Source organism: Numida meleagris, chromosome 8 (genome assembly GCF_002078875.1).
Source record: "Numida meleagris isolate 19003 breed g44 Domestic line chromosome 8, NumMel1.0, whole genome shotgun sequence".
Lineage (NCBI taxonomy): Eukaryota > Metazoa > Chordata > Aves > Galliformes > Numididae > Numida > Numida meleagris.
In genome coordinates this window covers 4,119,504-4,135,563 of record NC_034416.1, presented here as the reverse complement: position 1 = coordinate 4,135,563, position 16,060 = coordinate 4,119,504, and the positions used below count along the sequence as shown (strand labels likewise).

At 42.1% G+C, this 16,060-nt stretch overlaps 1 protein-coding gene across 5 annotated transcripts; it reads right to left on the bottom strand.

The window, feature by feature from the left end:
• On the bottom strand, positions 1,591–15,039 carry LOC110403196 (protein FAM122A). 5 transcript variants are annotated; one of them, XM_021406192.1, is made up of 11 exons: positions 14,604–15,039; positions 13,383–13,461; positions 9,991–10,047; positions 7,945–7,988; positions 7,811–7,865; positions 7,297–7,389; positions 6,676–6,764; positions 5,962–6,026; positions 5,263–5,359; positions 5,117–5,156; positions 3,612–3,766 (listed from the first exon to the last, which is right to left on the bottom strand). In XM_021406192.1, exons 1-11 carry the CDS (start codon positions 14,717–14,719, stop codon positions 3,746–3,748), a joined length of 756 nt encoding a protein of 251 aa, XP_021261867.1. In that variant the 5' UTR covers positions 14,720–15,039; the 3' UTR covers positions 3,612–3,745. The 5 variants fall into 5 exon arrangements, with proteins under 5 accessions (XP_021261864.1, XP_021261863.1, XP_021261866.1 ...); XM_021406189.1 differs by lacking the exon at positions 5,117–5,156 and having other exon boundaries at positions 1,591–3,766; positions 5,962–6,023; positions 14,604–15,025; XM_021406188.1 differs by lacking the exon at positions 5,117–5,156 and having other exon boundaries at positions 1,591–3,766; positions 14,604–15,020.

The following is a 16,060-nucleotide window of genomic DNA, read 5'->3' as shown; positions in this document are numbered from 1 at the left end:
TTACACAAAGGAATATATCAAGCGAGAGCAAAATCATGATTACAGCTGCACAATGAGAGCAATGGCTGCCCTTGGTATGAGGAAAGGCTGATAAGAAGGGCTAAGGAACAGGTTCCCTGTGCCACCTCTGCTGTCTGAATTTACATGCCACGTGTCCAAAACGAAGAGCTACTGCTGAAGTCAGTGTGCTTGTAATGAAAGGATCTTCATTTATTTTTAGCAGGAAGCTTCCTGCATCGGTTTCAGTGCCACCACCTGATTTAAGCTACTTGAAAGACTGGAAGCCCAAACAGCACACTATTTTTGTGCCAGAAAAACCAAGGCAGGATACATACACCATGGTTTTGATTTTCCTCAGCAGAGGGGGGAAGAAGCAATAAGAACCCGGTATCCAAAGAGCAGTACCTTTACCTCTTCCTACTTAAGTTCCCGTCCAGTGAAATGACAAACATTTACATGTCATGATTCATCACAGGAGAAACTGCTAAATAAAGCATTTTTAACCTGATGAGTGCCAGACTTACCTGAGGAATCTTCGTGGCCTGCCTGTTTCTTGGGCCTACATTCATCACATCCAACAGGGATGCTCATTTTCAGAAACCCAAACCAAATGAGGAGTGAGAAGACTGTACTGTTACAGGTTAAGAACAATAAAATCACCCACCACGTACTCCTTGAAAACAGACGATACACAAAGAAGCGAGGTGACACTGTTTATATCCAGCCATTGAAAAGTACGTTTCAGGCAAAGTGCTCCTCTGTGGATTGAGACGGTTTTAATTACAGTATTCTAGCTGTAAACACTCAATGACACCAATATTTTAACTCTGTGCTTCCGAGAAGAGGGATCAACTTAAACTCCATCTGGCAGCTGGTGACAGGAAAGGGTATGAAGAGCTCACATATTCCAACAGCAACTCCTGAACCTCTCCATTTTAAGTTCCAACTGCAACATATGCAAAAACATAACAACAAAGCAAACACTTTTGAAGTGATAACTGCTAAGAAATGCACAAGCTGTTAGGTAGCTTGGAGCTGGCTCCAGCACTCACTCCTGTCTTCAGCAATTTCATCAGCAGCGCTGGGCTCACAAACACAACTGACCTGAGAATCACAAGGTGGGCCTCACAAGAACACATAACACTTTGCAGATCTACTTTGTGCAAGTTAGCTGTCACTTACACCCCAGTCTCCTGAAGAAAGGTGAAAAGAACAAGTTTGGCATTAGGTTCTCATGCTAATCATCAGGAGGACAGCTGTTGAGCATTCAGATGAACCAGCTCGCTGACAACACGCGGAAGACCCCAGCAAATTAATCCGGCTGATGCACAGCCTCATTTCTCCTGGCACTTGTAACACCCTTCCACCATGAAGAATCTATTCCTCTGCTAAATGCACTAAGTGCTCATTCCAAAAATACAGCCCCCTGAGCACTGGCACAGTTATCAGCGTTCCCTGGGCAACTGGGAAGGTAAAGCACAAAGATTACTTTTTGGAAACGTTTGCTTTTATCCCTAGAGTTGTGCTGCAGATTTGAGGGCCAACTTGAATGCTAAGTAGACAAGGGTGGAAACGCAATACAATGTACTCTGATTTAGAAAGAAAAAAATTTAATCACAGATTAAAATAATAACGCAGTTACCTTTCTAACACAGTGCAGAAACAGAAAAACATTTTTTCCATTTATTGGCACTTATTTGAAAAATAGCATAAATATCCAACAGAAAAAAAAAGACAAGTTGACTTACACACAGCCAATAAACCCCCCCAGTGATGCATCTTCTTTGTAAGATAGGAACAGGCACCTGGGGGCTCATTCTTAAGAAGAAAGTAAGATGGAAAAAGTCAGTCTTGCCCTCACCACAGAAGAGTGAGTGCACAGCAACTCTTTGGCACATCATCTGAAACTGCAAAATGGAACTATGCCATATTAGATGGCAAGCAGACATTACACACAAGCTCATCCATTGGCCAGAGGGACAAAGGACAGTCTGAATAATAATAGAAAAAGAATCTGCAGGTAGGGAGTTGGCTACTGCAATAATTTAAGAGGAATTAAATCAGAAGCAAACCATGACATACCTTAGTTGAACTGTGTAAAACTATTAAATAGGTTCTATTTTCTTCCTACAATAAGGATAACTAGTTGTTGGTCCTAAAGTCACTGGGCAGTAAGTCATCCATTTCTACTTCTGATGGCTGCTGTCCATCGAAGCTTCATCCATGTGAATATTTCACAGCAGAATTCAAAGTGGGCTTCTCTCCTACTTGAGGACTTTTCCAAACTTCCCATTAGAAAGATTTAGCGTTCAAAAAACCAAATATTTTGCTTCATTATTGACCTCTCTGGAGAGAAGGCTTAACAACCACACGGTACAGATGCATAGACGCATACAGAGATCCAGCTGGGGAAGTTCAGGTCTATAACAGGAGTCAACCACCAAAATGAGGTTGCCACTGGAATGTTTGGAACAGCTCTCTTTGCTGGTTTGTAGATTTCTCCTCTTGTCTGGGGGAATTTCAGAGTTGAAATCAGGACCTTTCCAATACAGCACAAACCCTGAAACGCATCGGATTTCCAAACTCTAGACTTCCAAGCAGCACCTAAAGCTTACAACAGCAGAAAAATCCTGGTGCAGTTATTCGAGGAAGTAACATCAAGAGATTAAATGCTGAGGTGATTTGATCACCTGAACCTGTATGAAAATGCTCGCTGTCCCTCTTTGTTTTCATCCATCAAAAGTCATATACAAGGACAAATACAGTCTGTTAAAATAATGCACTTCTGGAATATTAAATACTAAAAACTCACAATTAAATGTTTCGTTCCAAACATGATTACTATTTTTCCCAGTCAAAAGATTAATGGAGCATCTACCACTCTGATACATCACGTAAATGAAGAATTAAAAACACAAAAACCCAGACAGTTCCACGGTAACTTTGGGTTTAGTCACAACAGCAGTCCTGATCATGAGTAAAATCCAAGACACACACTTCAGATGACAACACACCAACTTGGTCTTTTGGTATCTAATTAGAACAGAACTGATTAAGGTCAATCCCAACAGCATACGGGGATCAATTATCCCCTCCCCCCAATATTCTCTCTTTCATATGTAGAACAGCAGCAAAACAACCTAATGCACACTGAGGGAATAAAAACAAATTAGTAAGCTGCTTCGTTGGTTCAAGACTGAGGACAAACGTGAATTATGTCACTACACAAAGCACCACTTCATATTAGCAAGGACATTGCCTCTTGTCTGCTGGAGAGCCAAGTCTTCCGCAAGCAGAACGTACATACAGCATTTGTAACTTATACCAACAAGAATAAATCCATAGGAAATCAACAGCTTGTATACTGATGTCAGCATCAAATCTGTTTGCAATTCAAATGCTTACTGTATTTTAGTAAATGTCATACAAATCACTAGAAACGTGAATTCCTCCTCAAGGAACTATTCTGGAAGTTTTCTAGAAATAATGACATTTCTGGAAGTTCCTATGAGGAACAGAATCACATAAAAGACTCAGTTTCACACAACGGGAAGCCTTCTCGATATCCAGTCTGTTTCTTGGTATCCATTAGCAGACATTTGCTTCTCAGTCAATAGGTAATTTAGCTGTAAGATCTACTGGTAAAAACGGAGATCTGGAGTCAGAAAGTGACCCTGGAGAGCTGGCGCTGGTGCCAGCTTCAGCTGGTGAGTCACAGGAAGAGCCCGCGCTGCTTCTGTTGTCATCAAGGGCGTGCGATGACAAACTGAAAACACACCAACGAGATATGGGAAATGAAGTCCTCTAGTTTTTCTCAGAAGTTCCAAATATCTGTGTCTATTCATCATAAACCCATTTCAAAAACACACACCTCTGAAGGAACGGCACACTTCGTATTTGAAAGCAAGCTGTAACAATACACCTTGCCATCTCTTTCAAACAGACCTAACATTCTGCCCCTCTCTCTTCAGCTTACCCCAACACAGTTCACATATTTACAAGCGTTGCAGGCTTCACCTCCATCTCCTACGAGGTCCCCATGTATCCAGATGCTCTTTTCTGCATATTTCACAAGATGCAAAGCTCTGTTTCATCCCCAGTGACAGCAACAAACTGTTTTTAAATATTACCATCTTCTAAAACAAGCAGCAAACTAAACCCATGTTGCTATGCCTACTATGAATAGGATGTGCAAAAAAGTTGTGGTTTTCAAATACACCTACTTTACTACCTCCATTGCAACAGGCTCAAAGCTTGTGCAGACCTATGTACTTCAGATGACACTGTAAACAATCTCATCTTGGTAGCTGTCTGGGCATACCCTAGGTGTTACTACACCCTCCTGACCAAAATACTAAATCAAATTCCCTGGCTATTTCATATGGCTATTTTTTCAGTAGTGCTTTTTACCTCCCCTTTGCAGGGATGGTTGGGGCAGTCCGATATGACTAGGAACAAAGTTGGAAAACAAAACAAACAAAAATCCCGCACCAAACATTAACATTGACATTTAATTACAAAAAGGTCCAAAGAAGGGCAACAAGGCTGGTGAAGGGCTTGGAGAATATGCCCTACGAGGAGAAACTGAAGGAACTGGGGCTGTTTAGTCTGGAGAAGAGGAGGTTGAGGGGAGACCTTATTGCTCTCTTCAAATACTTGAAAGGTGATTGCAGTGAGAGCGGGGCTGGTCACTTCTCACTCGTGACAGGACAAGGGGAAATGGCCTCAAGCTGCGCCAGGAGAGGTTTAGGTTGGATATCAGAATAAAATTCTTTACAGAAAGGGCTGTCAAGCACTGGAACAGGCTCCCTAGGGAGGTGGTGGAGTCACCATCCCTGAATGTGTTTAAAAACCGTTTGGATGTTGTGCTCAGGGACATGATTTAGTGTTGGGTTGTTAGGGCAGCATGGTTAGGTTGTGGTTGGACTTGAGGATATTTAAGGACTTTTCCAACCTGAGTAATTCTATGATTCTATGATTCTACAATCTGAAACCGGATTTCAGAAGTTGCCTGCCATAAGGGATCTCTTCCTAAAGATTTTCCACTCCTACATTCGTGAAGTATCCATCTGTTCTACAAATTCTGAAGTTGAAGCGAACGGCACCGTCTGCTTACCGTGATACCTTCAGTGCTTCCAAAATACAGGATGTTTGCACTAATTAAAAAAAAGAAATACAACCCCAAGTGTGAGCATTGCTAGATGAAAAAGGGACTCGTAGTGCCTCTGATGCAACTCGCACAACAAGCAGTGTGGCATTTACCATCCGCTAAGGTCCGGCCGGTGTGAAGCTTCAGAGGAAAGCATGTTGGTGGGGCCCTGGAACAACCTTTTTGGATGATCTTCCATGTCGGTTACACCTTTAGTAAAAGAGAAAGGGTGATAAGAATTACTACTCGTTTAAACTAACATCTTCCACAAAGCAAAAAGCAGAAGTTTAGACTTACAAAGTAACACTCAATAGGCTGTAATATGTAAAACAGGAGTTTGAAGCTGAAACTTTAAAGATTATTTCATTTCATGAATATCTTCTAGCCTAAGCATCAGGAGAATTTGATAAATTATGGACTGAGGTGTAAATACCAGATATTTGGACTTAAGAAGAAAACGTTCTCATTTAATTCAGCTCAGTCAGTTCACTGACTTCTACCAGCAATGTAGAGAAGCTAAGTAAAGCTGTTTTTCCTCTTGTAATTAATGAAGTTCAGGATTAATTATCATTAAACTTACTATTAAATGACTACAGCAATGGAGACGCATCAGGTCAGAAGAAGCTTCACTGAACAGTACGTATTAATTTATCACTTTATCACCACAAACAGCTCTGTTCATTTGGTAATCTGTAACACCCTCTATTTCCAGTCACTGCATCAGCCAGTGGAACAGAATTACAAAGAGCTACATGAATTATGGTAAAAGTAACCACTTTGCCTGCAGTCCTAGTGGAAAACACACACTGTACCTTTCCTTTTCATTGACCCAAGAACACTTGGTCGAATGCAGTTAATTGGACTCTGGCTTCTCCTGCTAAAAGAAGGCAGATGCTATAGTGATATCACCATTAACACAGGGAGCCTGAAAACATGTAAAAAATCAAAAGATTTTCAGATAACAAAGTGCTACATGGAACACACTAGGAAAATAGGCATTAAAACAGCCTCTCCAAAATAGTTTTTTGTCGTTTTATTTGCATTTATTTAAAAGAAAGACGAGGGAGCAAAGACCTTCACAGAAGAAGTTAGGTCTCAGCATTTCACAATGGGAGCAGTCTAAGAGCTCAGGCAGCACTTTGCTGAAGCGTCACGGCCCAATGAAATGTAATGGTTTTCTGCCTACATCGCTCAGAACAAAACAGAATCCGTAACAAATCCTAAACCTGTTGGTTTTTTTCCCCCTCAAAATTCAATCTAGTTACTCAAAAAGCAATTAAGAGCAACATAGAGACTATACTGCAAGGACAGATGCTGAAATGTAGCCCACTTTCCTGCTGTTACGACATAAGGATTTTAACAGCCATTTTAAGACGCTGTAAAAATCTAATGTTCAAATGAGAACATCAAGTTGTTTTTGTGATCAGAAATATATTTTAATTATTTACATAACATTCTGGTATTTCAAAAGCCTTGTGTGAAGAAGCTGGGCCAGTTTTCTACTGCTGACATGATCTGGAACTTACCTTGAAAATCGCCTGGTCGGACTTGGGCTGGGACTTGGAGGTAATCCACTGCTACTCACCAAGCTTTGCAAAGATGGTGAGAAGCATTGCTGAGAGCAGAAGTTCATGTTATTTACATTTAGTATCACACCCATACAGTAGAAACCAATCCTCATGCAGGTAAATAAGCAACCCATTACAAATTTAAAGCAACCCATCTGGCTGGGTATACCAAGATAGCGCTTTTGGTTACTGAGAAAGAAACTGAAGTTGGACAAATTCCATTTTCATGCAGAGTGCATGCAAGTTGACAAGCATTTATTTCATCCCAGGCTGGTTAAACAGACTAGTTAATAAAATAAGAACGTATGCCTCCTCCTCTTAAGATGAGAGCAAATTCTATTTATTAACCACGGACTAGCGGTGGAACACTCCATTGACATTCACACCAACAAGACATACAGCTGCTAGCTGGGAGTTTCAGTTTTGGAGTTTTAGGAGGGCTGGGTTTTTTGGTTTGCTCTGGTTTTTGGTTTGCAGCTGATGTAGAAAGGAGCAGGTGGCTTGCTCTTGTGCTACTAATTGGATCGAATTTAGTTAGCACTGCTGTGGACAGAACTTTTATTACCACATTTTGCTCACCTTCCCTATTCCTCTGGTAGGTGAAGGAGCTGGAGAGACTGGGACAAAGTCTACTTGCTTTGGTGATGATGATTTTTCAAAATCATTGTTACTCTGTAAACAGTGCATACAGTTAATCTCGTGAGCAAGTGTCTTCACATGGAAAGGACTGTTTGGTGTGGAACTGAGTATGATTCAAAAGTCATCACCCTTCATCCTCATGATTCTTTTTCTTAGGCAACTATTTACAAAATAAGCCTTAAGCATTACTTGTTAAGTATTAGAACACGGAAGAAAATTTGGACATGCAGACATCCATGCAAGTTTCTTTTGACATTCCAGCCCAAGGAACCCACAGGTATTCTTGAGCAACTCATAATTCTGTGCCTTACTAGTGTGAAAAACTGCTGGCCAAAAGCAGTGATATATTAACCACCTGAACTGTGCTTAAACTATAAAAAAAAGCATTGACGTAAGTTTCTCTAGTGTCCTGATACTGATAACAGGAATACAAATTAAAGCACAAACGCATTACCAGGCTCAAGCTCTCCTCCCATGACTGGCTCATCTGCATTGCTACTTGCACTTCTCTATAAAGAAGAAAAGAAACGTATTGCCCTAGGCTCATAGAAGGCTGGATTAAGTAAGCTAGCTTCTCTTAACACTTACCTTTCATGCACTGTTTCTCTGTTCATCAAGTTCATTCCTTCTTCCTAAAAATTAGCAGATGAAAAATTATGGCAAAAAAATGCTTTGCTACAGAAAAATCAGAAAAAAATGGTTTTATTTTACTTCAGTATAGAGATTTTCTTCAACTTGGTTAAGTAACAATAACCCTAAGCTCTCACTAGATGAAGAGAACTGAGAAGGAGAGGAAAGAAACATGTCAAGAGAGATCATCAAGAAATCTTTATGGGAGCAGGCAGTTTCTCACATAGTTGTTTTTTTATTATTATTATTTATTTTCACTTCTATCAAAAGCTACTTAGAATACAAAACAATACCAACCAGAAATCCCACACATACTAGAGTATCTTTATTGACTCTTGCAGAATATTATTTCTGGAAGTAGAAACGTGGTTAAGGACACAACTGGATGGCTAGAATAAGGAACACCCCTTATTCTGTGCACTAGGAACCAACCAGACAGCATCTCATCTGCTATACAGCATATGCAACAAATTTGGGATTTGGTGTTTTTTTTTTTTTTCTAAAACATTCATACAATATTATTAAAATGGATCAGAGATGAGGTATTAAACAAACATTAACATGACTTAATCCCCTAGGTATGTGTGCATCATTCCTTAAACATAATGAACACCGTGCAGTCAACTGAGTGAAGGAGCAAATTCCCTAATTCAGTGCAGCTGAAGAACAGAAGTTGAACTAAATACATTCACAATGTTCATCACACATAGGGAGAGCCTTACTAGCACAGCTAGCTGTGTGCTCTGCTGGGATTTGGAAGAGAAGAAAAGTAGTGTGCATTGCTCCCATTTGTGCTGGTAAGCACACAGCACAGAGAATTTCAACTTGTGGATTTAACTATCAAATACAAGTTAGGAAACATCAGCATTCAACCTCATAAATTCATGGAATAATGCTGAATACAAAAATATCTGAAATCAAAGCAATCTGAATTAGAAAATTTTATTTCATGTAATAATGTAGCAAAAAAGACAGTCATTCATCTCCTTGTTCTCGTCATATTCATCTATTACTCCTAAGTTTTTTATATTGATAAAAACAGCTTTAAAAATGACTTGTGTGCTTCAGAATCTCTTCAAGCCAGTACACTGTTTACATAGCAAACACAAGCAGTTGACTTCTTCTGGGTTACCAGTGCACAGACCTTACGTATCTGGGGTGGGATGCAGAAGCACTTTACACCACTTCAGACATCAGACCCTGAAGATGCTGTCTGAAATATTTAATTATTCTTGCAAGGTAAGAGAAATAGCCTATCCATTGAAAGCTTGAAAATTTAAGAAAGAAAAATCAAGTATCTTCGAGTTAGTTGTATAAGTACTCCACTGCCAAGAAGTCAATATTTAAAATGGAGGAGCCACAAGAGTTTGAGCTTGCTGGTTTTTAAACATGCATCTTCAGCCTGTGCTCTGCTGAGGGTGGCAGTGCTACTTAAGCCTGCCCAGACATTTGCTACACCCCTAAGTATTTGCTCTTATGCCCTTCCCCTCAAGCTCTAATGGCACAACCAGTGATCTGGATGAGAATGTTACGCAGATGAAAAGCCTCCCAGACAGGAGAGTCTGAACTATTTGTTTGCCAGATCGCTTCTTTATGCAGTTCTTTTTCTGGCTGCAGTGAATGCTGTGCCAACACAAGTTGTCATTAGCCCTAAGTATTTATGCTGGTCTGACTGCCAAAAGCTCAGTGAAACTTTATCGGAAGGGTTTACGTTAAAGGTTTCCTTCCTAAAGTGCCAATTCCAAGTTTTTTTTCCTCTTTCAGTTCAAGTCTTCTCACTGTAACATGTATTTGGCTTTTTACGGAATTTGGAACACTGCAAACAAGATACAGTCTTCACTTTTGAAAGTACCTTGAAGCAACAGAGTGCTGCAGACTCTGCACTGTTTCATAGCAAAACCTGAAGTCGTTTGAAGGGCAACACACATTAAATGCAAAAAGAAAAATCACCAACCCAGCCACCTATAAGCAATTTCATATTTAGAAATTAGAACCTATTCTTACCTGTTTGATTTGATGAAGGCGGCTGCTAGGAATGCGGATAGGAGATGATGGCACAAACTGCAGAACAAAGCAAAACACAGCGGAAACACACTTAAAAACCATGGGAGAGGGAGGGAAAGGTGTGGAAATGTAACTGTAACACTATTCTAAACTCAAAATACATACTCCAAGGGTTTTGTTTGTTTAAACAGCATTTGTAACACTCTCAGTCCATACAAACTCCATGGAGCACTTGCAAGAACACAACTATATGTATTTCCATACTATACTGCTGTGTATGCTCACAGGTAAAGTTTCACTGGTGCCACTCTGGCAGACAGCACGACCAAAATAAGCAGCCAGCTGCCCCCGGTGCCACTGCCCTTTCATTTCTATCCCTGCACTGCCCTCTCTCTTCTGCCAACACAAGCATCTGTGGGGCCTCACAGCGAACCAACAAAAAAGGGAAAAACAAACCCAACGAAAGCTGCTGCTGAAACAGTGGCTAAACATTTAACCACAGCCTAAAATGCTTTGCCTTAAAAGAAAAAGACAGTAGGAAAGAAAACCACGGCATTTACTCACTAGATGCCACTGATGTGTTCTGAAAGGAATTAAACAGATCCTGAGCACAGCTGATCCCTAGGCAAAGACACGCATTTACCAGAAATGGCATAGCAGCCCCTGGAGATGTCATTATAAAAGAGTCAGAGTCTGAGATTTGGGAAAGTTAGTACAGAAAGAAAAGCTCTTAGAGTTCAGCTAAGCAACCGGGACAAGCACTGTAACAGCCCAGAGATGGTGCCAGAACATGGCCTGCTGCTATCAAAGCACTTTGACAGCTCCCACCATCCCCATTAGAGTTAACACAGCACATCAGAAAAAATTACTTTTTTTTCCCCATTAAGTTTAACATAACATGAGATGTCAGACAAACAATTTATCTGTTGAAATACTCTTTAAATTAACAGCTTCAGTCATTTACTGAATGCTGTAACCATCTTTATTACTGCTTAAAGTGCAATAAAACTTAGATTAATTTTTCTAAACACATAAAAAAAAGTATTTTGAAGTACATTTTATCACCCACATACTGTGAAATTAAATGTATCAAAGCAGATGTCAATCTAGCCTCTTAGAATATTCTGTTTAAGACCATAAAACTACACTTCTCTTGCTCTAGCAAGAATATCAGTGGAAGTTGCTTAGGGTGCTTAATGCTGAAGGTTAATTATGTTCCAGAAACTGTTTAGCTGCAGCTGATCCTGGCTTAAGGCAACAGAAGGAGAAGATAATCTCTAAGTTCATTTCCAATTTCATTCCCCTTGCCATGCTCAACAGAACCAGAAACCAGCCCATAATTCAAAGAGCAAATTCAAAGGGACCAGGCACTGATCTAGCTGCCAATGAAGCACCTGATTTTCAACACAAATTTCAGCTGTATTCTGTCAGCATCTGGTCAGCATGGAGGGAAGAATAATTACAAGCCCAAGAAACCAACTTGTATGAGGCCACAGGGCCAGTTCCTCATGGGGTCGGTGTTACTTCAAGTCTCCGCTGTGCGCCTTGTGGAGTCTAAAGGGAAGGGCTTGGAAGGATGGAGTCTCATAGAGCTCCAAATGCAAGGTAAGCATGGAGGAAAAGCTCTTTGTACAAGAAAATGTATGGCAGGTTTAAAAAGATGGCAGAAGAGTCCTATCCACCAGCTTTGGAGCTCATGGTCTCTTCCTGAAATGCTTCTGCTATAGGCAGGACAATGCAACCCAAACACAAACTGCAAGCTGTTCCTGAAAATTCCCTTGTTAGCTCTAAACCTGTTTTCGTTCTTAAGCACCACGTTTGTCTTTCCTAAAAAAGATTCCATTCTTAATAGAAGAGTATACCTCATTTTCTGCTTCTGGGACAGCTGTAAGAGCTGCCCATCAGCACACCAACCAGCTCCTGCTTCTCAGCAAGTTACAGGCCACACTCCCCAAGCAAGAATCATTTTTTTTTTTTTGCCCAACAATGGAGGAACTTCAAGAAGTGAACCTAACAAAGTGAGCTTTCCCTTTAGTTTGTTTCTCCTTTAGTCTGTCCATAAGCACAAATTTACTCTAAGCTGCAGCCCTAGAAAATACAGGAAAAAGAGACACCTAAGAATTTTTTTTTTTAAACCATAGTAGTCTGTCACACTTATTTCTCAATAATTTTTCTAAATCTTCACATGAAGTATCCTGGATCTGTTACAGACACAAGCCTTTACTGAAGTAGCTATACTGATTTTAAAGCAGAATCTTAGCTGAGGGACATCAGTCAAGGAAATATGAGCGTGTCCCTCTTCAGCCACTAACATGGAGCTAGCAGATTACTTCTAAAGCATTGTCAAAAGGCATCTCAGAAAGAACAAGGTAATTGCAATCAGCTTTACAGGAGACTACAACACTGCAAAAGAAACCAAACATGGATATCCACAAATGAGAACACACTGGAAGCCATTATGGTAGCATCACTGGGTTACTGTGTTGTCCCCTGCCCCCCCCCAAACTTAATAGAAAATTAATGCTACTCCTCTCCTACCTGAACATTAGTTTTTCCAAAACTTAAATAAGATATTGATTGCAGCTGAGTGTTATCTTCCATGTATGTTTTTCCTAAGGCTGTCTTCGGGGAAAAGCTGCATGAAGCTGAGAAAACTCCTTTTGTTGGAGGAAGTAACTACCCAATGTACCCCAGCCCTTTTGATAAGGGCCAGCAAACTAATATGTGCAATCCTGTGCAGGTGTTCTCAATTGGTGATTATCACACCCTCCTATCACAATTCATGAAGTACTAAAAACACAATATTTAGACAAACAACACTTTCCTGGATCAAACATCTGTATTTTCAAATTGATAGCTAACAAATTCAGATTTTTGGGAACTGTAGTAACAAAAGTGTAATAAAAATTGAAATGCTTCTAAGAGGTAGAATCACTCATTCACAGGGTCTCAAGCTCTGCATTCTATCAGCCTGTTCTATCTTGTTAATTCAGCTGTAGATTTCAGCAGTATAATTGACTTTCATAGAAAAAGAACTTAAAATTGGAACATCGCTGCACTTATTTTCTAAGCATCAGAAGTTACGAGTACATTGGTTACTGAACAATAACACTTCTATACAACCAGTTTTCTCTGCTACCTATCTTACCCTTAGAACACCTGCACGCATTTCCTTAATCAAGTTACAATGAGAATGAAATGCAAGTACCCTCCAAGGCCAAATGGCCTGCAGAGAACATTTCACTACAGCTACAGTACATTAACGTCAGAGCAGAGCCCCGTTTCTGAAAATACGGTGTTAGTTTCACAGATCACAGCCTCCTTTCTTTCTCTCCTTCAGTTCGCACACTGCTGCTCTGGGCCCGATGCGGTTGCTCCGGTCAAGTTCTTACCAGGCTGTGACGATTCATAACCGTGGTGCTGTTCCTGCGGGTTCGCAGAACGCTGCCCTGGAACACCTGCGAGTTATCACTGTGAAAAGAAACATCTGTCAAAGGCAAAAGCCACTGCCTTCCCATCAAGAAGTACCTCTTACGATAAGTTCAGTTTCAAATGCTACGACAGCTATCATCTCAAGGAGAAGAACAAGCAGGTCCCAGCTACTATTAATTATTTATCACACTGACCCTACAAACTAACTAAAACATTAAGACAGACGCCTACCTTTATTTTCCCTTGCAAAACCACTAGAACTGGGCAGGTGTCACACTCACCTTCCACAGAAATTTGTTACCGTTCCCAAAAGACTGATTTGGCATGAAAAGTGGAATCAAAAGTTCAGCAAAAGGCAAATTCTGTGATCTAAGATATGCCACCTGGAGAAGTTCTTACTAGATCTGTTACTGGGAAAATGGGGTCGGTAGGCAGCAGAAGAGCACAGCCAGCTGCCCAGGAGCACGAGCTTTTGTTCCAGTTTACTCAACAAAGCCATTCTGGGAATAAGTGACGTCTCTTGCCAAGAGCTGCAGTCTTGCAAGAACAGTTCTCTGCTGGAAAATTCCTAACAGGCAAACCACTGCAACCACCTGCAATTAGCTCTGCCGGGTTTCAGTGCCATTTGCATAAGCACCTCATGCAGTGGATGCAGTTCTAAGGCAAGAGCTCCGGCTTACCTTTCTGCCTGCTCAGAACTTGAATTAAACAATTTGTTTACAGCATGGTTAGGAGATTTTAGGTTTTTGTTTTGTTTTTTTTTTAAATGAAGAGTCAAAAGACCCCACTATTTGTTAAAAAAAATAAGTCATAAAGCTGAGATGAGAAAATCACCTCCGACTCAGCTACATGACACGCTGAGCTGCTCAGAAGCCTCCCTGAGGAGCAGCCACCGCTCACAGCACTTCGGTCCTGCTCAGAGCTGCGAAGGGACAGCCGCTTCCTTACAGCGACATAGAAGAATTACAGTTATGCTTACTTCCCTTACTTTAGGGAAGGACCCTAAAGAAGACCCAGAATTAGCATCAGCCCAAGCAGCGCACAGGACAACGGACGCCGCTTCGCGCTGAAGTACAACAGCTGCACCGCCGGGCCCACGGAGCGGCGTCACCGCGCGTCACGGCGCCGGAGCGGAGCGGAGCGCGGGGGCCGAGCCCGCAGCCCGGCCCGGCCGCGCTCACCTGAGCCCGTGGATGAGGGGGGCGCTGTTGGATCTCCTCAGCCCGCCGCCGTCGCTCGGGGCCGCGGCGCTCCCCGGCGGCAGCTCCAGGTCCAGCTCCATTTTCTCCTGAGCCATCGCGGCGGCGGCTCCGGCTCCTCCCGCTCCGCCGCGACGCCCATTCACTGCCGCCGCCCGCCGCGGCTCCTCGTGCCGCGGCCGCCCCTACAAGCCCCGCGGGCCTGGCGAGGGGGGCGGCCCCAGCAGCGCCCCATGCCGGGGGCGGCCCGAGGGCCGGCCCCTACCCACAGCCGCTCTCGCCGCGCTGCGCGATACCGGCGCGACCTCCGTGGAGGGAGTGAGCGCCTCGGGCCGGACGCCCCCCAGCACACCCACCGCGCATGCGCCGCAGGGGGGCCTGCACAGCGCCCCGAGCAGGGGACCCGCGGCGGCAGTGCGCATGCGCAACGTCACCTCAGCCCTCGGAGGCGGGGGCCGTGGGCGAGCGGGACAAAGCGTGTACGTCTTCATTTGCCTTAAACATCTTATATTGTTTTAAATATCAACGGTCGCATTTATTTGGCAGCATATCACAGAATCACTGGGCTTGGAAGGGACCTCAAGATATCACCGAGTCCAACTCCCCTGCTAAAGCGGGTAATATATTGACCAAAGTGGAGTCCATACTGTAGATTTTCGTCTGTTTCTCTGTACATCTGGTGGAGCTGCAGATACCTTTCTGTGTTTAGCATTGATCAGGAACGTTCCAACAGGTGATGCTTATGATTGTTACTTCTTCTGTCTTTTTCAAGGAAGATTTTATGGCTTTTGAATGCTGGGATGAAGCAGCACACCGAGAACAGCTGAATATCAGGGATGGAAGAAAGAGCGATGGGCAGAGCAAAACAGATGTTATTGCTTCTTTCAATTTTTTACCTTGTTGCTCTTCAGATGAGGTGGGAATTCTGTATCATTTCACAGAACAGTGTCATTAGTGGCTACAAAATATCATAAAGAGTGGCTCAAGGTTGTAAAATGTTTTCCTTCTTCACCAAGACTGCAGGGAATTTGGTCTCCATTTTTTTCAGCGTAAACGCATACTGAAAAAGCTTGAAAATACTTAAAATGGTGTACATGTGGGGCCCTGTTCAGTCATCTCAGATCCATAATAGGCACAAGTTCTTCTGTAGTGTCAGTATAATGCAAGAAACGTAGGCACCAGCAGAAACTGTTCATTAGAAATGAACATTGTCTCTGGGTGTAGAATAACGGGATTCAGTCTGGGTTAATAAATGCAAGCAGGTGCCAAAACTAACAGCAACCAACAGGAGCAGCAGTTCAATTATCTGCAACCATCCCCATTCTGTCCATTGAAAGGAACAGGATAATTTGTGCAGCTGTATTTCTTACAATTGAAATGGTAAAGAATACCAAGTTTTCTATCCTTTTTTTCTGTACACAGCAGCTTTGAAAAATAGC

Excerpts from the sequence above, each read along its gene's own strand:
- LOC110403196 (XM_021406188.1), bottom strand. The coding sequence starts at position 14,719 with ATGGCTCAGGAGAAAATGGAGCTGGACCTGGAGCTGCCGCCGGGGAGC. Across the intron at positions 7,989-9,990 it reads GCCTTCATCAAATCAAACAG|GAAGAAGGAATGAACTTGAT; the intron begins GTAAGAATAGGT and ends GCTAATTTTTAG. Across the intron at positions 5,360-5,961 it reads TGGGTCAATGAAAAGGAAAG|GTGTAACCGACATGGAAGAT; the intron begins GTACAGTGTGTG and ends CTTTTACTAAAG.